General features: G+C 40.4%; 1 protein-coding gene across 2 annotated transcripts in view; it reads left to right on the plus strand.

Moving 5' to 3' along the window:
• Positions 1-8452: 8452 nt before the first annotated feature.
• The window catches only part of SNX14 (sorting nexin 14), a 65278-nt gene continuing 50347 nt past the window's right edge, over positions 8453-23383 (plus strand). The window contains exons 1-5 of one of the 2 annotated variants that reach the window (XM_079780529.1): positions 8453-8738; positions 15394-15514; positions 16618-16694; positions 16775-16853; positions 22127-22170. In XM_079780529.1, coding sequence (XP_079636655.1) covers positions 8545-8738; positions 15394-15514; positions 16618-16694; positions 16775-16853; positions 22127-22170 — 515 coding nt within the window. In that variant the 5' untranslated portion in view covers positions 8453-8544. The remainder of the gene's footprint in view (positions 8739-15393; positions 15515-16617; positions 16695-16774; positions 16854-22126; positions 22171-23383) is intronic. The other variant, XM_079780530.1, reaches the window with a different exon arrangement.

The following is a 23383-nucleotide window of genomic DNA, read 5'->3' on the forward strand; positions in this document are numbered from 1 at the left end:
GGTTTGGCTCAGTGGATATAGCATCGGCCTGCGGACTCAGGGGTCCCGGGTTCGATTCCGGTCAAGGGCATATACCTTGGTTGTGGGCACATCCCCGGTGGGGGGTGTTCAGGAGGCAGCTGATAGATGTTTCTCTCTCATCAGTGTTTCTGGCTCTCTATTCCTCTCCCTTCCTCTCTGTAAAAAACCAATAAAGTATATTTTTAAAAAAGCCCATAAAGCACATATGTACATACGTCAAAATGACGAAACATTTTTTTTTTAATAAATGGAGATGGCGACATAACCACGAAATGACGTATGTTGAGTCCGACGTAACCCAAGGACTGCCTGTATATAAATAGGCTTAAACCAATTTAAGAGTAATACATAATGTGTTACCAACATTTGAAAAAAAAGTACATGAAAAGGACTATTTACATAGATTTATTGTTGGATTCTTAACTCGGAAGCCCTACAAAAATTGCTCCAATCCTGCCATCAGTGTTTCTGTGAGCATTCTGGGAGAAGCTTTCTTCTTAGTCTCAAGAGCTGAAAGTGAACTAATCTTTTAACCCTTTGCACTCGCTTGCTTTTTTTCTCAATTCCTTTATTCTAATGCTAACCGTGTCGAGTCACACTCGACATCCGAGTGCAAAAGGTTAAATTATATACTTCAAAACACAAACAGCCCTGGCCAGTGTGGCTCAGTTGGTTGAACGTCATCCCATGCACCAAGAAGTCACTGGTTTAATTTCCAGTCAGGGCACATGCATAGGTTGTGGGCTCGATGTTTCTCCATCTCCCTTCCTTTCTAAAAATAAAAACATTAAAGAACCTGAAAATACAAGTAATAGAACTGCTGTCTGAACATCTGCGATAAGAGTTCTTAACTATCCTATACTAGAGGCCCAGTGCACGAAATTTGTGCATGGGGGAGGGGTGTCCCTCAGCCTGGCCTGCACCCTCTCAAATCTGGGACCCCTTGGGGATGTCTGACTGCCAGTTTAGGTCCTAGATGTCCCTCTTGCAATCTGGGACCGCTGGATCCTAACCACTCACCTGCCTGCCGGCCTGATCGCCCCCAACAGCCCTCCCCTGCCGGCCTGATCACTCCCGTCAGTTGGACATCCCCCGAGGGTTCCTGGACTGCAAGAGGGCACAGGCAGTGCTGAGGTACACCCCTGAGTGCACGAATTTTGTGTACTGGGCCTCTCTATATATAAGTGACCGTTACATCCGGTCGAGTGAACAACTGGTCAGTGTGCTCCCACAGCCAACCTCCCGCAGCTGGCCAACCTCCCGTCGTCCCTCCCCCCAGACTGGACGAGACAGCTCTGATCTGCCCCTATCGCCGGCCAGGTCAAGGGACCCCACCCGTGCATGAATTCATGCACTGGGACTCTAGTATTGAGTAAAGAACTATATCTTGAAATGTTTTCACAAAATTGGAGGGTATAGGCTATATGTGACTTTCTGATAATGCTCAAAATTCAGACTTGTAAAATGTTCATTGAGTTAAAAATCCCTAAATTTAAATGGTAACTGTCTTTCAATATAGAGGATTTTTTCCAATAAATTTTCAATAAGGCCCAGCTGGCATGGCTCAGTGGTTGAGTGTTGACTTGTGGGCTCAATCCCCAGTGGGGGGCATGCAGGAGGCAGTTGGTCAATGATTCTCATTATTGATGTTTCTCTCTGAAAACAATAAAAATAAATACATAAATAAAAATAAATAATAGGGCTCTTTCTCAGGTGTCCTCAGTTTGTTAAAAACATTTTCAATAAGAATTTCCATAATTTTCTTATTCAAGATTTCTACTTGGATATAACATATTGAGTTTATTATAGCTGGGATCAGCTTATCAAAATAGGAAAAGTTAGTGAATATAAAAATTGATTTTAAATATTTGGTAGTAACCTTACTAGACTTGGAATTGAAGTATCAATGTTAGTGATTTTCATGATATCTGAAGTATGCCTAATTGCATGGTCGTTTATATGTACCACATGAAATTGCTTTTGTTTTTATATTTTATAATACAGCTTATCAAGAGGTAAGAGGAAGGATTGCAAAGCCTTTCCAAAATATTTTTAGAAGTTATTGGAGTCAGGTGAAAATAGAAACAACTGAATCTTGTGAAGACCTTTTTTTTTTTTTTTTTTTTTTTTTTTTTTTTTTTTTATGAAAGAAAGCCATTGTCTCTATAGTTAACAAGAAATAGTTCAGCTGGTGTGGTTCAGTGGTTGAACATTGGTCCATGAACCAGGAGGTCACAGTTATTCCAGGTCAGGGCATGTGTCCAGGTTGAAAAAAAAAAAAGAAAATGGAATGTTTTATTTAAAGAGTAACTTTTAAAAGTAGTTAAGAAAAACATTGACCATCTTATACAAGATTAACGGTGGTGTTAGATTATAAGTGCCTTTCCAATCAATCTTTAATATTTATCAACAGGCAGGTGAGCATTATTTTCAGTTTCTAATCAGTTACTAAATAATTTACATTTTCTGAAGTTATAACCAACTGCCTATTCCTATGAAAGTGAAGTTTGAGAGGAGGGTTATTCCATCATATCTTAGAAACAAGGTGACAAACATTAAATGCTTAACTTTTTGGTGCTGAGACCACCCAGAATTTCATGGTCAAAACAGCTTTTACCCAGAGAGTATCTATTTGAGCCAAGGGGTTGTATAAAATTGTAGTCCTTCAGATCTTCCCATTTGAGGTTTTACTTTGTCACCACAAAAGGGGGAAGGCATTAAGTATGAAAGTAATAAGTGCATTTTGAACATCTTAAACGATTCATAAAAATCCCTTGATGCTCTTCCTTGAATTACATATTCTCCATTGTAATGAGTTCCTATTTTGAAAACCTAGGAAAGGAATATTTCTTGGAGTAAAAAGATCAGTTCAATGGTTTCTTTAACAGGTGCTTAATTTCCAGAGGTTGATACAGAGGGTAGGTTGTGGGGAGAAGAGGGTTATGAGATGTAAAATTAAGACTAAAGATAACAGTGCCGCAAAAGGTAAAATATGAACCTCGATGCTTTGAGACATAGGGGAGAAAAACAGGTTTGGGAATGCTAATCCTGTGATAGGAGAGCATGCTCCAAGATTATATAGGGGGCAATCTGTGAGAAGTAGGAACTGAAATGGCTTCTAGGGATAGTTGTGTATTCATTTATCCTCTTCCTGACACTCAGCCCACACAAATAATGGCCCTCAACAAATTGGTGTTTATTCAGGGTCATCAGAGTTAAGGAGGTCTGATTACTGGTACTCCACACTCTCTTTTCATATTCCTCTACCAATATACAAAGCAATTTGTAGAATTTGCTGGTGGGGTGGGGGAAATCAGATTTAATTATTTAAAAGCATTTTAAATAGTTAACATTGCCTAGTGCTGCATGACTTCTGAAAATTAACAATTCTAGTCTTTGCTCAAATTATTGTCTTCCCAGAAGCCTTTCCTGATCCTCATCAGTTGAAAGTTTCCCTTTGCCATCACCTGTCATTAAAACAACAATAACAGAAAACTACTACAGTCTTTATCTATATATATAAAAGCCTAAGGACCATTGCAACTGAACGGACAACCGAACAGGCTGTGTGGGGCGACCAGGCCGGCAGAGGGGTCAGTGAGGGGCGACCAAATGACCAAGCAGCAGGCTGCATGGGGTGACCAGGCCGGCAGGGAGGTCAGTGAGGGATGACCAAACAACCGAGTAGCAGGCTGTGTGGGGAGACCAGGCTGGTGGGAGGGGCAGTTAGGTGCAACCGGGCCAGCGGGGGGAGGGAGGGCAGTTGAGGGCAACTAGACCGGCAGTGGGAGCAGTTGGGGGTGACCAGGCCAGCAGGGGGGGGGGCAGTTAGGGGTGATCAGGCAGGCAGGCAGGTGAGCAGTTAGGAGCCAGTGGTCCCAGATTTTGAGAGGGATCCCGGATTGGAGAGGGTGCAGGGTGGGCTGAGGGGACCCCCCCCACCCCCGTGCACAAATTTCGTGCACTGGACCTCTAGTATATAAATATGCCCTCTGTTATACCTTTTTCATATGTGACATGTGACATGTCTCCTTTGGAGGTCAGAAAAATTCATCTAAATCATTGTATCTACTACCACCTTTAGCACAGTGCTTTATACTTATTTGCTAATTCTATAAATATTCAATAAATATCCAATATTGGAGATATTATTGGATTGCAGTTTGATGTTTATTAGCCCATTAGGTGAATGCATTATCAACTATTTTTTTACTTTTTATAATTTGAAAATGTATCCTTAGCACACATGATAATTGTGACATTTATGAAAAATTTATGTATTTAATTGTACTAACTCTCCACAGCTAACATTAGTCTGAACCAGCACTGTCTAGTAGATATACACAGTGCAAGCCACATATGTAATTTAAAATTTTTAGTTGCCACATTATAGAAGAAACATAGGTGGTTAATATTTTTTAGCCATTATTTCCAAAATATCATTTAACATGTAATCAAGTTTTAAAAATTGAGATAGTTTATATTGTTTTCATGCCATCTTCAAAATCTGGTGTGTATTTTGTAGGTATAACACATGTCTATTTAAATTAGCCACATTTCAAACATTCAACAACCAGATAATGGCTATTAGCTACAATAAAGTACACTGCAGGTTTGAACTTCAGGGCAGCCATTAAAGTTCTCAGTTTCCTGTAAGGTAACTTTGACTTCACATCATTGTCATTTTAGATTATAATCCAAATAAAGCTAATTGGTTTGGCTGGTTTTTGTCATGTTCATAAATCCACAAAATAAGAAACCTTTTTGCATTAAGCATTGTATAAACACCTTTAATAGGCAGTTTCCACCCAATGTAATGACTATAGCTTATGAAGAAGATATTTCTGTTTTAGAGTGGAGGATCTAGGAGTTGAGATAGATCAAGTTAGCATTCCCTGTAGAAAGTAGAGCTGGTTTTAGAACCAGGATTAATTGTGGATATCCCATATCCCCATTGGAAGTTCAAAACTTTTAATAAAAGGTTGAAAAAAAAATTCAAGATCTGTGTGTGTGTTAAAGTAGATATTAGATTATAAGGTTAAAGAGAAAACACTTAGAAACTTAATACAAAACATACTGAATGTACACTGTAATTGAGAAATAAAAAAATTAACAAAATAAAAACTTTCCTAATGAAATAAAGTTTTTATTTCATTAAATGTCTGTAGCAACAGGAAAATTTTTTTTTTTCTTGATTCCAGGTATAGATTTTAAAGAGTTTTCTATGGCAGAAATTTATTTTTATTTTCTACTGTCCCGAGCATAAGAGTAATATGAAAATTTAAGTTGCCTATTGTTTAATAGTTAGCTTATTCTAATTGCCTCTGATAAGAAAATTATATGGGAAAGAAGTTTTAGTTGATTATTGTAAAGATGTGTAATTTGAACAGAACAAATCTTTAAAATGTTCTTGCTCTCAGTGAAAAGTTGCACAGCAATTTTAGAATAGGCCTTTAAGGAAGCAGATTTTTAAACAGAAAAACGACTGGCAATATAACTTCCTGGAAAAATTTAATAAAATAATTTACCCAATTATAAAGCACTCAAGTTCACAGTAGGCACTTGATACATGTAGATTAATTCAACATACACCTTTTATTTGTACTTCAGTAAAGCCCTAGAATCCTATATAATAAAAGGCTAATATGCAAATCGACCAAATGACCGGTCGCTCTCATGTGCACTGACCACCAGGGGCAGATGCTCAATGCAGGAGCTGCCCCCTGGTGGTCAGTCCACTCCCACAGGGGGAGTGCCGCTCAGCAGGGTTTCCGGACTGGGAGAGGATGCTGGCTGGTCTGAGAGACTCCCCCTCCCCCAGTGCACGAATTTTGTGCACTGGGCCTCTCGTGTTTATATAAACCAGGGTTTATAGATGATTCAAAGACACTTAGGCCGAAACCGGTTTGGCTCAGTGGATAGAGCGTCGGCCTGTGGACTGAAAGGTCCCAGGTTCGATTCCGGTCAAGGGCATGTACCTTGGTTGTGGGCACATCCCCGGTAGGGGGTGTGCAGGAGGCAGCTGGTCGATGTTTCTCTCTCATCGAAGTTTCTAGCTCTCTGTCCCTCTCCCTCTCTGTAAAAAGTCAATAAAATATATTAAAAAAAACAAAAAACAAAGACACTTAGAAAAGCCACAAAAGTGAAATTTAACCTTTTGCACTCGGATGTCGAGTGTGACTCGACACGGTTAGCATTAGAATAAGGGAATCGAGAAAAAAGCAAGCGAGTGCAAAGGGTTAAGTATGTTTAGATATGTATTTCAGAACATTAAAAATAGCACTTAGCTTCCTAATGATGTTACACAGTCTTTTAGTTTTTAAATATATTTTATTGATTTTTTTACAGAGAGGAAGGGAGAGGGATAGAGAGTTAGAAACATCGATGAGAGAGAAACATCCATCAGCTGCCTCCTGCACATCCCCCACTGGGGATATGCCTGCAACCAAGGTATATGCCCTTGGCCGGAATCGAACCTGGGACCCTTTAGTCTACAGGCCGACGCTCTATCCGGTTAGGGCGTGTTACACAGTCTTTTAAATGGTTTAGTCAGAAACAACATCCTATAATAATAAAAGGCTAATATGCAAATCAACCGAACAGCGGAATGACCAGTCACTATGCTGCTCACTGACCACCAGGGGACACTCAATGCAGGAGCTGCTCCCTGGTGGTCAGTGCGCTCCCACAAGGGGAGCACCGCTGAGCTAGAAGCTCCCCTAAGCAGTCAGTAGGACATCCGTCCAGGGCTCCGGGACTGTGAGAGAGCACAGGGGGGCTGAGGGAGGCCCCCCCACGCGCAGTGCACGAATCTTGTGCACTGGGTCTCTAGTGAGTATATATTTGTGATGTTAATTAAACAATAACTAATGATGACAGTCCATGAAATGGATATTTTGTTGTTAATCCTAACCTGAGGATATTTTTTCCATTGATTTTTTTTTTTTGAGAGAATGGGATGGGGGTGGTGGTAAGAGGAGAGGGAGAAAAACATCATGTGAAAGAGACACATAGATTGGTTGCCTCCAGCACGGGCCCAGGGGATGGAACTTGCAACCCTTTGGTGTGCTGGCTGAAGCTCTAACCACTGAGCATGCTGACCAGGGTAAAAATGTATATTTATGTACCACTGTGGAATCAGACAATTCTGGGAAGAAAATTGACAGTATGTCTCATGTTCTTACCCTTTGATCCAGCAATTGTATTGATATTGATCCTAAAGTATTAGAAATGTATTCGTGATCAAGGGTGGTAATAATTATACTATTAATGAAATGAAATAATTACCAACAGAATAGTTAAAGGTACTTTCTGACGGAAAAAGAATGCATCGTTCAATATGATCCATGTATTCGGAATAATAACACGGGGAAATACTAATGAAACTATACATACTGGTATACCACGTTTTGTTTTGTTTTAAAAAAAATCATTTCTGAGCACATATCTGCACTTCGGGAGGGTAAGATTATAGGAAGGAGAAATGACTGGCCGCATGAGCGCACCAGCTCTGGGGTTACAAAGGCTTCAAATCCCGGTTTCGCTAACTGTCTGACTCTAATTCCACTCCTCCTCAGTAACCTAGCTGTAAAATGGGAGAAAACTAGAGTACTTAACATCCGGAGATAAATGTGTGGAGGCTAAGTGAAAGCGCTTAGCGCGCCGCCCAAATTTTACTTATTACGGTAGGGTCTTCCTGTCTCTCTCAGAGTGAGCGATGCTTACAGTAATTAAAATGTGGGGAGGGGTGTGGGATGGGAATGGGGGGACGAGGACAAATATGTGATACCTTAATCAATAAAGAAATTAAAAAAAAATGTAGTAAAGCGAAAGCCTCACGAGGCTCTATCTACCAGGGAGCTGTAAGCTAACCTGTTAACCCGCCCGCCTCACCCCGACACTCGGATTTCGGCTAGGCCCGCGGGGCGGTCAGGAACTGACCTCTCGCAGGGGTGGCGGCCCGGGGGGTGTGACTCTTCCGTCATCCAGGCTGGAATTACTCACCCGCGCAAAACTAGGCCTCACCAGCGTCCCTCCTCTCTCCCCCCGCCCCGGGCGCCGCGCCCAGCTCACACCTGTCCTCACCCCAGCGCTAAGCCTACGGCGAGGACGCGGGCCTGAGTGGCGGGGGCGCGACCCTGCGCTCCACCCCTCCGCGGGCTCGCGTCACAAAGACTACAGCCCCCAGCCGCCCCGCGAGCTCCAGGTGTCCCGCAGGCAGGGCCGGGTAGCCGCGGGGGGCTGCAGTTTCTCCAGGCGGGTGGCGGAGGTGCGGGATCCTCTTCGGGAGGCCAGCGAGCGACTCCGGCCCGGAGGGCGGAGCGGCGAGACGCGCGGGGGCAGGCGCGGGGTGACGACCTTGGGCACGTGGTGCTTTTGTAACCTTGGCCGGCGGCCGCGCACGCGCAGCAGGGGCCTTGGGCGGGGCTTGGGCTTCTGCAGCCCCGGGACAGTCCGCCGGTCGGCGGCGGTGGGAGTCGGCCGGCGGGCCGGCAGCCGGGCGGGGCGGAGACGCGGAGGTGAATGGGGGTCGCCCCGACCTCCGTCTGTAGCACAGCTCCCGCCCCGCCGGTGGAGATGGTGCCCTGGATTCGGACGATGGGGGAGAAGCTGAAGCAGCGGCTTCGGCTGGACGCGGGCCGCGAGATCTGCCGCCAGTACCCGCTCTTCTGCTTCCTGCTGCTCTGCCTCAGCGCCGCCTCCCTGCTCCTCAACAGGTAACGCCGCAGTGCGGAGCCAGCGCGCGGCGGCCGGCCGCTCCCGGAACCGGGGCCGCAGGCCCGAGTGGCTGCCCCGTGTGGCTGCCGCCCGGGCTGCGTAGTGAGGGACGTGGGGCGGCTGCGAGGCCTCTGGGGACAGCCGCCTCGGGGAGCCCGGCCGGGCGTCGGGGCCCGGAAGTGCGGGCGAGGGCTCTCTGCTCAAGTGCCCCTTTCCCCAGGCCTCGTCTCCTAGGCCGGCCGGCCCGATTCTTATCGTTTCACCCACTTCTTAAAACCTGGTTCGGCATCGACGTTTTTCCGAGGGGTGAAATCAATCGGTAACTGCGGCCCGATGGAGACCGCGCCGAGGCGGTGCAGTCAGCTGACGCGGAGGTTCAAGGTCCGGTCGCCGCCGCAGCCAGGCAGATTGCCGGGCTGTCACTGCGCACACAGACACAGACAGACAGACAGACACACACAGACACACACAGACAGACAGACACAGACACGGAGACAGGCACACACACACCCCTGACAGCTGAGCTGCCCACCGTACTCTGGGTACAAAGATTTGTTGAACTGAAGTCAGAAAGCAAATTAGTTTCCCGTCTCAACATCTCTAGAATGTTTCTCAAGAGAAGACCGAGAGTTAAAATTGCTAAATTCAGTTGACGTTTTGAAATTGGAAGGTCCTGCCCCTGAAATGAACGTGTAGATTTCTGTCATTTTGCTTTTTTCTAGAAATGGTAGCGATGAAATAGGCAGTAGAGGAGAACTTTCCCTTTAAAATTATGTGCAGAATGCTTTTGGTGGAAAGGGGTCTGAGAGTTGTCAGCGACAGCATCTGCACGATGTTTTTCTCTGTTTTGAACGTGCAATCAACTGTACTCTTTATGGTTAATAAAATTATATAGGTTTCAGGTGTACAATTCTATTATACATCATCTGTGTGTTGTATTGTGTGTTCACCACCCCAAGTCAGGTCTCCTTCCATCACCATTTAGTCCCCTTTTACCCTCTTTTTTTTTTTTTTTAATAGTTCTTTATTGATTTCTGAGAGGAAGGGAGAGGGAGAGAGAGGAACATCAGTGATGACAGAGAATCTTTGATTGGCTGCCTTCTGCTTGCCCCCTACTGGAAATGGAACCTGAAACCTGCGCATGTGCCCTGACCAGGAATTCCACTGTGATCTCCTGGTTCAGGGGTCCATGCTCAATCACGGAGCCACTCTGGCTGGGCTGTCCAGTGATTCTTTTACCTTTTATATCCTTTGGGAGTCAGGTCATTTTCGGTCTTTAAGGTAGGACAACCGCATAGGAGCAAGTTGAACTAGATTTCTGAGGTGTCTACTTAAACATAGTGCTCTATGTTAAGAAGTCCTAGGATACGATCTGATTTTCATACCATATAATCTGTACCCTGTATCTTTGTCTGTATTATGCAAAGAAAGAAGGAACTAATGTTATCTCTGAGTGGTTGGGTTTATGACTGAAATTGATTTTGCATACACTTTTTGGTATTTTCCATTTGTTGTCATTGTAATCAGCAAAAGTGATTTTAAACATTAGTCTTGACTAAAAGAATGATTAGGTATCCCTTTTCCAGGAAAAAGCTTTTGGAAGGTGCAGGGAGTGCATATAGTGTACTTTTCAGTGTATTATTATGTTTTAAAATATATTTTTATTGATTTCAGAGAGAAAGGGAGGAGAGAGAGAAACATCAATGATGAGAGAGAATCATTGGTTGGCCGCCTCCTGCACACCCCCCACTGGAGATCGAGTCTGCAACCCGGGCATGTGACCTGACTGGGAATCAAACCGTTTCCTCCGGGTTCATAGGTCAGTGATCAACCACTGAGTTACACTGGCTGGGCCTTTTCAGAGTATTGTTTGCTTTTCTTTAAAAATATGTGTGTATTCACATATACATACAAACATGTATGCTTAGACCATTTTTGAAAGATTGTTATACAAGAAAATATGGCCTCTTCTGAGAGTGGAAAAGGCAAATCTACTCAGAAAAAAACCCCAAAAACATTTGGGCATAACAATGGAAATAGAAGAAATAGGAAGATATGCTCAGTACATACTTTCAATAAATGATTTTTTAAAAATTGAAAGTCATTAAATTGACTGAGGTGTCTACTTAAATGAAGGACTGGCTTATCCTCCTCATCCTTAAGCCGTGCACCAAAGGAGGCACATTCATTTTGAGACAACATGTAGGCAAAAGATCACAAATGTCTAATAACACACATGGCAAATATAGCACTTAGGCACACACTCCTTTTTGTATTACCTTCCTCCATCCCAAGCTCCAAATTGCCTCAACACAATAAATTGTGTTTGAAAGTTTTGACTGAAGCTTGACTGTAAGAATTTGATTCCGACTCCTCTACTTACCAGTTACATGACTTTGGATAAGTAATCTAACTTTTCTCTGTCATAGTCTCCCTATCTGTAAAATGGGGTAATGCTAGTACCTACATTACATGGTTATTTTGATGATTAAGTAGGTTAATACATGGAAAGATGGAAAGTGCTTAGAATGGTGCTCAATACATAGAACGTGCTCTTATTAAATGTTAGTAGTTATTTTTCTTTCATATATCCTTACAATACTGTAAGATTGGTACTATGATTAGCTTCATTTCTTATTTTATTTTTATATAACTTACAGAAAAGTGCATTTGTTCTAATCAGGATCTAAACTAGATTCATTCATTGTGTGTGGTTGCTACATCTCTTAAACTTTTGTGAATCTCATAATCTAGAACAAGAGTTGGCCAACTTTTGTGTAGTGTCAGTAAATATTTTACGCTTTGTGGCCTACATGAAGTCTCTGTTCTATATTCTTTTTAAAAAATATATTATTGATTTCAGAGAGGAAGGGAGAGGGAGAGAGAGAGAAACATCAATGATGAGAAGAATCACTGATCGGCTGCCTCCTGCACGCCACCTACTGGGGATTGAGCCTACAACCCGGGCATGTGCCCTTGACCGGAATCGAATCTGGGATCCTTCAGTCCACAGGCTGACGCTCTATCCACTGAGCCACACCAGCTAAGGTCATATTCTTTTTTTTTTCTTTCTTAAATAGCCTTTATTTATTTATTTATTTTTTAATTTCTTTATTGATTAAGGTGTCACATATTTGTCCTCATCCCCCCATTCCCATCCCACACCCCTCCCCATGGATGCCCCAACCCCCTGTTGAACTTAACCATTGGTTACGCTCATATGCATTTTTTCATATGCATTTTAAAAAACCCTTTAAAAATGTAAAAACTTGCTTAGCTCAAGGGTTGTATCAAAGCAGGTGGCATTTGGCCCACAAGCCATAGTTTGTTAACCTGATCTAGAACATTCCTCCACATTCCTTCTCACCTGCTCTTTTTTCCCCCCATTGACATTGACTTGTTGAAGAAACTGGGTCATTTTGTTCACTCTTTGGATTTTGCTGATGGTTTTCTTAGGGTGTCTTATTTTTTTATTCTCACCTTCATATTTTTTATAGAGTGTTAGATCTATAGACTCAATTAGATGTAGATGTTTTTGGTGGGGTACAAGAATACTTCAGCTAGGCTGTGTACATTCTATTATATCACATCAGAGGATTACTCCACATAAGCTGGAGTACCCGCACTTTTTGTGGATTCAGGTAGTGGTACTAATACCTTTAAAGGTAAGGTATCAAACAAATGTTCTTTTTTTTAGAAAATAATTTTTATTCTTATTGATTTTAAAGAGGGAGGAAGGGAGAGAAAAACATCAATGTGAGAGAGATACATCAGTTGGTTGCCAATGTATGGGCCCTGGCTGGGGACAGAACTGCACCTATGTATGCGCCATGACTGGGGACAGAACTGATCAGGAATTGAACCATTGACCTTCCAGCGCATGGGATGATGCTCCAACAAACTGAGCCACGGGCCAAACAAACTTTCAGAAACCAAAACAAACTTTCTATTTCGCTTTACCACTTATTTATATCCTAAATCAGTTATTTCATTATAGGTTGCAACATGATTTTCTCATTCTTTCATTCTTTCTATACTTTTAAATTTGAATTCTTTTTAAAAATAGAATTGCTTTACTCCATGCAATAGGTCTGTGTAGTTACAAGGAAGTGCAGCTCAAATTGGAAAAGTAGGATAAATGCCTACTGTTTTAATTACCACTGTTTAGAATAATTGGTGACCTAGTAACTTCCAGTAGGATCTAGTTAGATGCTTGCTTATTTTATTAATTTTTCCAAAGAACCAACTTACTTTTTATTATCTCTTGTCACTGTTATCTACTTTGTTGGTTTGTTCTTCTCTTTATTTTTTCTTTTCTTTTTATGAGTTTGAATTTGTCCTCCCTCCCAGACACACACACATGTTCTGAATGCTTAGGTTGTTGGGTTTCAGTATTTTTTTGGTCTCTGATTAATGCAGGGTTTCTCAATCTCAACACTGTTGAATTTGGGTCAGATACTTCTTTGTTGTGGGGACCGTCCTGTTTGTTGTAGGATATTTAGCAGCAGCCTTGGCCTCTAGCTATTTGATGTCAGTGGTGCACCCCCACCCCAATTTCACTCCCCATAGTTGTGACAATAAAAAATGTCTCCCCTTGTCCCCTGGAGGGGAAAAATCACCCTTGGTTGAGAACCACAGGGTTAATGCATTTAAAGCTATATATTTCCTTTTTGAATAATGCCTTAGTTATTGCTTGCCTTACTTACAGGCCACACACATTGCATGCAATGTTTATTATCCAATACAGGTCTACAATTCCTAATCTGTAATTCTGAAATGAAAAAAGCTCTGGAGATGTAACTTTTTTTCTAAGTTTGGTACCAATTAATTACATTTAATGACAAAACTTGACCTAAACACACATGAGACTACTTACAGTTTTTATTTCGAACTTTTTTCTTATTGCTAATGTTTTATGGCAAAAATATTAATATCTGATTATGGAGTACTGAATCAGATCTCATAGAGGTGTTATATGAAATATGAAGTATAGCACTGTTTAAGAATCCTAAAAAGTAAGAATTCTGAGTCTTATCTGTCTGGTTCAAAATGATTTTCGATAAGCAGCTGTGGACATGAATTTCATTATTTTCTCTGTGAATACCTCTATAACTTGAGTTAGTTTCCAGACATAAATTTATTGAGATGACATGAGAAAGACAGAGAAAAACTCACAGATACATACAACAGTATGGTGGTTACCATAGTTTTTTGTTTGTTTTGTTTTAAATAGCTTGATGTCAGGGAAGCTATTTTGGTTAGAGTGAAACTTTGTATAAAGGAATGGGAAAAAATAAGGTATAAGGGTGAATTGTGACCAGAAAGAAAGAGACCATTAAGGTCTAAGGGGTTTGTATTTCATTGAGCCATGGCTGTTTTTTGAGTGGGTGGTAACCCTGTTTATGTTTTAAATGCTGAGTGAGAGAGCACTTAGTAAGATGATGCAGTGGCTGTTTCTTCACCTTCCTTTTTCTTCTCTCTGTGGACTAGCTTCATTCTCTTCTCACTACTTATTTGTGGACTGAAGAGCCAGCACCAAAGTTTGTACTTTATGCATTTACTCACAGTTAAACATAACGTGGTAATTAGAATTTGAACTGTATTGTTAGGGGCTGGTGTTTCATAAAATCATGGTAACTGAAATTCATGAATACTGTATCAGAACTGTGCAGTGTGAGGTCTGCCTGTATTGAGACACCTTAACATGACTTATTATATGACACTATCATCTGGCTTCTGCTTGTTTGTTTTTTTTTTAGATTCATCTTAAAGCAGTTTCTTCCTTATAACTGTGCTTAGCTTACTTAGTTATCTCGTTCGAATTCCCCTACTTCATGTCCAGACCCTCATTTCTCTAACCCTATGCTCTTCTGTTGTTTTTCTCCTACTCACTCTTAGTTTTTCCATAGACATTACTTCCTTTCGCTGAAAGAATTTTCTGTCCTTTCAGTTTTGGGCTGTGTCTTCTGCCTGAGATGTTCCGATATCATGAGTACTTTCTCTGTCATAATATAGAACTCATGATCACACTATATTGCACTCACTTGTTCACATACCACACAGCATTTTCCATGCAAATAGATACCATGGCACTTCTGTTTCCTACTATAGCCCCAGGGCCTAATACTGGGTGGAATAAAATAGGTACTCCGTAAATTACTTTTTTTATTTAATGCAAAATCAGAATTTTGGTGGGGTATGAGTAGTAAAATATTATTAGAAGGTATTCTGGAAGAATGTAGTATAGGCTAGTTAAACACGACAACTTAGGTACCAAATTATGAAATAGTGAGAATTTATACTTCCTTATACTTTATATTTTAAGCTTTTCCTCCATTTTATTTATTTATTTTTAAAATTTATTTTTAATTACAGTTGACAATACAGTATATTAGTTTCAGTTGTATAACATAGTGATTAGACATTTATATACCTTACAAAATATGCTTCTTTATACTTTAAGTGAAATGTTCTTTTGATAGCATACATTTTGTGATTCTTATAGCTGATAAATACATTACAGAAAATCATGATTGGAGAAATTGCTTCAGTCTAATATAACAGGTGCTTAATAAATACTTGTTAAATCAATGAAGGGACAACTTAGTGTTATATATTTTTTTGTTCTAATAATTATTTTTATTTATTTCTAAGGTATCTTCATATTTTAATGATCTTCTGGTCATTTGTTGCTGGAGTTGTCACATTCTACTGCTCATTAGGACCTGATTCTCTCTTACCAAATATGCTCTTCACAATAAAATACAAACCCAAGGTAAAATATATGTGTTCTTATTTATAAAAGTCAGTATGTCTGATCCTATGCTGTTTGATATTATTATTGAAAACATGTTAAAGCAGTAATTTTTTAAAAAATATATATCTGCTACTTAATGGAAGACATTAGAACATTTTCAAAATGAAATTTACGTACGTATGTGTATTTTTTTAAAGTCTATAGTTCTCTTAGGAGGAGCTATAAAAAGAAAATACAAAATTCTCAGAAAGTTGAGATTTGCAATTTCAGTGTGTTCTCTAACTGCATATTAACTATGAGGACAATAAATAAAAACAGAGGTTCCCAAAGTTGTTTGTACTGTAGAATCACCTGGGAAATCTTTAAGAATAAAGATTACTGGGCCCTATAGGTTTTGATTGAATAGTTCTATAATAGCCTTGTAATCAGTACTTGTTTAAAAAGTTTTCCAGGTGATTCTGAGGCACAGGCACAATTAATTCAACCTCAGTAATTTCCTAAATATTTGTTTCATAGAAACAAACAGTGAAATAATTATGCAGTTTGCTTAACCAAAATAATTTGTATTTCTGAAATTTGATAAAGATGGTAGTGTATTGAATCTATCTCTGGTAGGCAAAGTCCCTAGTATGCAGATCAGGATTTAGTGGGATATCTTGAAGTCTTACTTGATAATTCTTCAGGTTGATTCAGTCCCTCATCTCTGGTTTATTGGTATTTATACGCAGAGAAAACATAACTGAAAGTGGTGCTTTGTAACCTTACTAGTTATCACATAGAAAATAGTTTTTTCTTATACTTTTGCCGTAGAGTATTATTTTCAAATATAGATTGATTTTTTTTTATAAGTGACCATAAAAATTGACTTGAATTTTAACCTTGGGAACTTGGCTTAAGTATTGTAAAGGTGTTTTTTCTCTGTTGTCTATTTAGTTTAGTATGTAGTATTTATTACAAAGAATGGTTTTAGTGTTAAAGCAGACAATAATAAAAAAAGCCCTCTGAATTCATACAATGATTAATAAGCTTTGGAAAAATTGATTCTTTTTTGTAAAGATGATAAGTGAAGTAAAGACAAATTTCCACCTTCCTCTTCCCCTTCCCCAATTTTCCTTTTTTAGCAGTTAGGACTTCAAGAATTATTTCCTCAAGGTCGCAGCTGTGCTGTTTGTGGTAAAGTGAAATGTAAACGACATAGGTAAGTTAAATATTTTTATTTGTTGATCCTTCCAGTTACATTTTGGATTGCAAGCAATTGAATCGTATGATTTTCTTTAGGCCTTCCTTGCTACTTGAAAACTACCAGCCATGGCTAGACATGAAAATTTCTTCCAAGGTTGATGCATCTCTCTCAGAGGTAACTGATTTAATTAACATTGCCAAATATACTCAAGCAGAAAATATTAAATACCTATGGAAAATTTAATAATGGAGCATCTCAGTATATATTCTACCTAATCAATCCCTGGCTAGGTAGTTGATTATTATGAAATTTGGGACTTGAATGATAAACTAGAAATGTTTTTGGATCCCATGTCTAATTTAAATGGACATTTTAGCCAAAGAAAGTACTGTTTAACCTAGTTATTGCTTTACTCTTATAGTCATTTTTAGGATAGGGTACTAGAAATAACAAATTGCAATTTCAAAAGAAGGGACCTGAGCAACAGGGAGCAAATTGTGTATCTTACTGAATTATGACCTTAGTTTTGACTAGCTGAAGAGTAGAGCAGAGAATGGGATACTTTTCACTGTTTCTGCATAATTTGGGAATAGAAAGTGTGTTCTCTTATCTTTGTTCAAGCCAACATTTTATATGTACCTTTTTGGTACCATATTACATATTTTAGTTATTTATTTTAAAGACATGTCTTCTCCATTGATCTGAGGAAGCAGTCAAGTCCTTGAAGGCAGGCAACGGGGTCTCATTTGTTCCAGCACCAAGTGCAGGGCCAGATACATTGTTGGTAGCTGAATTAAATTGAATGATAATTAATTGAAGAATAGCTCTAAAGATCTGTATTCTGCCTAATTATCCTTTTGCCCAGTTTAAAAAAATATATATATTTTATTGATTTTTTACAGAGAGGAAGGGAAAGAGAGAGCTAGAAACATTGATGAGAGAGAAACATCTATCAGCTGCCTCCTGCACACCTCTTACTGGGGATGTACCCGCAACCAAGGTACATGCCCTTGACCGGAGTCGAACCTGGGACCCTTCAGTCCGCAGGCAGACGCTCTATCCACTGAGCCAAACCGGCCAGGGCTTTCCAAGTTTTTTATCCTGCTGTAGCTGAAAGTGTGCTGCATAAATGCCAAACTCCTAGTGTTTTTGTTTTTTTTTCCATTTCTTCTGTAAGATCTTTTTTTAAATTAAATATATTGGGGTGACATTGGTGACTTTTTCCACTGTAAGGTTTTTTTCCAGCACTTTTAAGACTGTGCTATCCAATATGGTAGCCACTAGCCACTTGTGACTACCAATAAACACTTGGAATGATTGAGATGTACTGTATGTGTAAAATATATACTGGATTTTGAGGACTTAGTAAGGAAAAAGGAATGAAAATATGCTATTAAAGATTTTATTGATTATAAGTTGAAATGATAAATTTTGGATATATTAGGTTAAATAAAATATATCATTAATTTAATTTCACCTGTTTTGTTTTTAAAATGTAGCTATTAGAAGATTTAAAATTATATATGTGGCTGCCCTAGCCAGTTTGGATCAGTGGATAGAGTGTAGGCCTGTGGACCAAAGGATCCTGGGTTCGATACTGGTCAAGGGCAGGTACCTCCTTTGCAGGATCCTCCCCGGCCCGGGCCCTGCTCAGAGCTCGTGCAGGAGGCAACCAATCGATATGTTTTTCTCACGTCGATATTTCTGTCTTTCCCTCTCTCTTCCACTGTCTCTAAAAATCAATGGAAAAATATCCTCGGGTGAGGATTAAAAAATAAAATAAAACAATATACATGGCTCACATTATATTTCTGTTGGAGATTGCTGATTTGAAGTCTGTTGAAGACAAGACTTCTAGCAAGAGTATTTTTTATGTCTTTGACACTTCATTTATTTCTTTAAAAAAAAAGGAAACTTAGCAGAGCTCTTTATCTAGTGTCTGGCACTTATTGGTGTTTGATAAATATTAGCTCAAAATTTAAAAACATATTTTGAGATGTTTTTATATAGGCAGAAGCTGGACTAGGCCATAGGAATGAAAAGAGAAATAAGGTATGGTTCCTTTCTTCTAGGAACTTCAGTCTAGGAGGGGAGTTCCCCATATAAACAGGTAATTACAATATAATGTAATGCAGGGAATAATGGAACAAATGTATAAAGTGTATTATTAGTACAGAGGAAGAAGTGCATAAAGTGTTGAGAAGGGCAGTCAGGAAGTATGACTAGAAGTTTGCCAGACTGATAGTGTAGGAAAAGGTATTTCAGGGTTTGGGAAGAGCTTTGGAGAGGAAAGAGGCTTTGAAACCATGTTCAGTATACTGGAGGGTAAAATGTGAAGCACGATGTGGACAATGAAGAGACAATATTCTTTTTTTTTTTTAATTCTCACCTGAGGATATTTTTCTGTTGATTTTTAGAGAGAGTGGAAGAGAGGGGGAAAGACAAAGAGAAATACTGATGTGAGAGAAACACATTAATTGGTTGCCTCCTGCACGTGCCCCAACCAGGGCCTGGGCCAGGGAGGAGCCTGCAACCGAGGTACGTGCCCTTGACTGGAATCGAACCTGGGACCCTTCGGTCTACAGGCAAACACTCTGTCCAATGAGCCAAACCGGCTAGGCAAGAGAGATAATATTCTAATAGTTAATATTTATTGATAATTTACTATATAGGCACTGTGCTAATCACTGTACTTGCATTATTTCATGTAATCACACAACCTATGAAGTAGGTGCTGTTAGTAGATTATTTAACCAAAACTGAGGTTTAGAGAGTTTAAATAATTTTCTCACGTTTCATAGCTGGTTGGTAGCAAAACTCATTCTAAAACTCTGGTCTAGCTTAGTTTTTAACCAGTTTTTGTTTTCTGTTAATCCTTACCCGAGGATATTTTCCACTGATTTTTAGAGAGAGTAAACTGGAGGTGGAGAGACAGAGAGAGAGAGAGAGAAACATCAATGTGAGAGAGACATATTGATTGGTGGTCTCCCCCACCTGCCCCAACCAAGGCTGGGGATCAAGCTGGCAACTGAGGCAGGTACTCTTGACCAGCATCAAACCCAGGACCCTTTAGTCCGCAGGCCGACACTCTATCCACTGACCCAAACTGGCTAGGGTCTTAACCAGTTTTTATATAACCATTTAGAAATAAGATAATCAAAAGACTTAAAGGGCCATGCTGAAGAAGTTTAATTGATCATGGAAGCCAGTGACTTTCAACTGTGTAACTAGAATTTTTAGATGTGACTTACAGAATGCAGTGGGAGGTAAAAAGGGAATAAATGATAACTATTTTTTTTTTTTTTATAAATTTTACTAGCGGCCCGTTGCATGATATTCATGCAAGAATAGGCCTGCCTTCCCCTGGCTTCACTCCCAGTTGCCCGGGAGGCAGCAAGTCCTCGCTTCTGTCCAGAGCACTGCTCCTGTAGCTCCCTCCGCTGCCCCCCCCCCCCTCATAGCAGGCATCCCGCCCCTCCCAGCCGCTCTGCGTAACCCGCCATCTTTGTTGGGTTAATTTCATACTCACTCTGATTGGCTGTGGGCATAGTGGAGGTATGGTCAATTTACATGTTTGTCTATTATTAGGTAAGATATATTAGAGGCTCAGTGCACGAAATTCGTGCATTTGGGGAGTGGGGGGTCCCTCAGCCCGGCCTGCACCCTCTCACAGTCCGGGAGCCCTTGGGGGATGTCCAACTGTCGGCTTAGGCCTGATCACTGTGGGGAGCGGGCCAAGCCGGCAGTCGGACATCCTTAGCGCTGCCACAGAGGTGGGAGAGGCTCCTGCCAATGCTGTTGCACTTGCCAGCTGTGAGCCCGGCTTCTAGCTAAGCGGTGCTCCCCCTATGGGAGCACACTGACCATGAGGGGGCACCTCCTGCATTGAGCATCTGCCCCCTGGTGGTCAGTGTGCATCATAGCGACCGGTTGTTCCACCGTTTGGGCAATTTGCATATTAGCCTTTTATTATATAGGATTGATTTTTTACAGAGAGGAAGAGAGAGGGATAGAGAGTTAGAAACATTGATGAGAGAGAAACATTGATCAGCTGCCACTTGCACACCCCCCACTGGGGATGTGCCCGCAACCAAGGTACATGCCCTTGACCGGAATCGAACCTGGGACCCTTGAGTCCGCAGGCCGACGCTCTATCCACTGAGCCAAACCGGTTTCGGCTATTTTTTTTAAAATATATTTTATTGATTTTTTACAGAGAGGAAGGGAGAGGGATAGAGAGTTAGAAACATCAATGAGAGAGAAACATCGATCAGCTGCCTCTTGCACACCCCCTACTGGGATGTGTCCGCAACCAAGGTACATGCCCTTGACTGAAATCGAACCTGGGACCCTTCAGTCCGAAGGCCGACGCTCTATCCACTGAGCCAAACCGGTCAGGGCAAATAAATGATAACTATTGCTGGTATGCAGCTTTCTCCTGCCCCTTCAAAAACCAGTGCAGCTTCACTTTTCTTACTTTGATGTATTGTGGTTTGATATATTGAGGGTTTCATGCAGGGAAGTGATGTGGTCAAATATATGTTTTAGGTCACTTTGGCAGCTCTATGGGGGTTGGGGATGGGAGCTAGCCTGTAAGGAGGGAGACCAGTTTAGAGGCTATTGCTACAATATAGGGGTGAGATGATGAGGACCTGAAAAGAGCTACTTAGGATGTAAAATCTGTGGGATTTGGTGGTTGGTCTTACTGGATATGGGAAATAAAGTAAAACTAAATATTTAATGGTAAATTTTCTAATCTCCTCTCTGTGTCCTATCCCTGTTTATATCCCAACTGATATTACTAATGTTCAGTTTTTGTAGTGAAAAAATCCAAATCTGGTTGTCTTAATATTTAGAGAATCCACAACCTTCATTACTGCTGTCAAAGAAGGTATATAGATATACTAGAGGCTTGGTGCATGGATTTGTGCACCAGTGGGGTCTCTCAGCCTGGCCTACGGACATCCCCCCAAGGGGTCCTGGATTGCGAGAGGGCACAGGCTAGGCTGAGGGACCCCATCGGTGCATGATCGGGGCCAGGGAGGGACCGCAGGAGGGCTACAGGGCATATCCGGCCCATCTCACCCAGTCCCCTGATCTGGCTGCTGACTGGGCCCATCTTGCCCAGTCCCGATTGGGGCCAATCGGGGCCTGCTGGCTGGGGAGGGACCACAGGAGGGCTCCAGGGCGTGTCTGGCTCGTTTCACCCAGTCCTGATCGGCTGGACCGCAGCAGCAAGCTAAACCTGGTCGGAGCGCCTGTCCCCTGGTGGTCAGTGCGCATCATAGCTACCGGTCAAACAGTCTTAACGGTCACTTAGGCTTTTATATATATAGATAGATATATACATTCTCAATAATATATATTAGTAGTTTATTTTCCCAGAATTTACTTAATTAATTTTTCTTTAAAACATAATTTTTATGCAGGTTTTTATTTTTATGCAGGTTCTTGAATTAGTGTTGGAAAACTTTGTTTATCCGTGGTACAGGTATGTTCTTTCTATAACACCTTTTCCCTTCAGTATAGTAAATACCATTAAGTGAAACATGCTAATGATGTATTTTATTTTAGCGTGGGCTAGGATTTCTCAATTTTGGCACTATTGACATTTTAGGCCAAGAAATTCTTTGTTGTGTGGTGCTGTACTGTGTGTGCATTAAAGGATATTTAGTAGAATCCCTGGCCTTTTCCACTAGATACTAGTAGCACTCCCTCCTCATTCTAGTTGTGATCACCAAAAATAGCTTTAGAGATTGCTAAATGTTACCTGGGAGGCATAATTGGTCCCAGTTAATAACCACTGATGTAGGAAGTCAATGAATATTTAGTGAGAGTGCCCTGGGCAGTTTGGCTCAGTGGATAGAGCGTTGGCCTGTGGACTGAAAGGTCCCAGGTTCGATTCCGGTCAAGGGCATGAACCTTGGTTGTGGTCACGTCCCTGGTAGGAGGTGTGCAGGAGGCAGCTGATCGATGTTTCTAACTCTCTATTCCTCTCCCTTCCTCTCTGTAAAAAATCAATAAAACATATTTAAAAGAAAATATTTAGTGATAGCAAAGAGGAAAAAATCTTAGGCCGTTTTTTTTAAAGAAAAGTAACTTGTAGAATTTTTTTATTACTCCTAAATATAATATGTGATTTAATATTTTCTATATTTGAAATAATTATACATTTAGAAGAAAAATTTATATTCATATGTTTCATTAAATTGAAAGATAATTTTCCTATAATATTAAGATTTTTTAAAAGTAACTTCGTTTTTCATATGTGCTATAGATATACAATTGTCCTATATCTTGCAGAAAATAGTCTAGATCTAAAAAATGACTACATGTTTTCTTACAGAAGCATCAGATATTTAGTTATATATTGAACAGTTATACCTATATGACTTATAGATGTAATATTTAATGACACCTACCCTAATTTTATATTGATTTAATGTATTTTGAATTTTCTAATTAAAAATGCTAGTGGTTGAATTGATCTATAGTGTATTAAAACAAATTTAACACCCAGTTTATGTGTCATATTTTTCTGAAAAGCTCTGTAAATTAATTTTTTATGTTGGATTCTGTCTTAAGTATGGGGCATTTGCCATTTAAGTAAAGCTAATGGTGAGAGTCCTTTTATAAAATAAATCCTGTTGTAAAAACTTCCTCTCCCCAACCTACCACGTTATGGCTCTTTAGACATAAAATAT

This window comes from Cnephaeus nilssonii (assembly GCF_951640355.1).
Source record: "Cnephaeus nilssonii genome assembly, chromosome: 9".
Classification (NCBI taxonomy): domain Eukaryota; kingdom Metazoa; phylum Chordata; class Mammalia; order Chiroptera; family Vespertilionidae; genus Cnephaeus; species Cnephaeus nilssonii.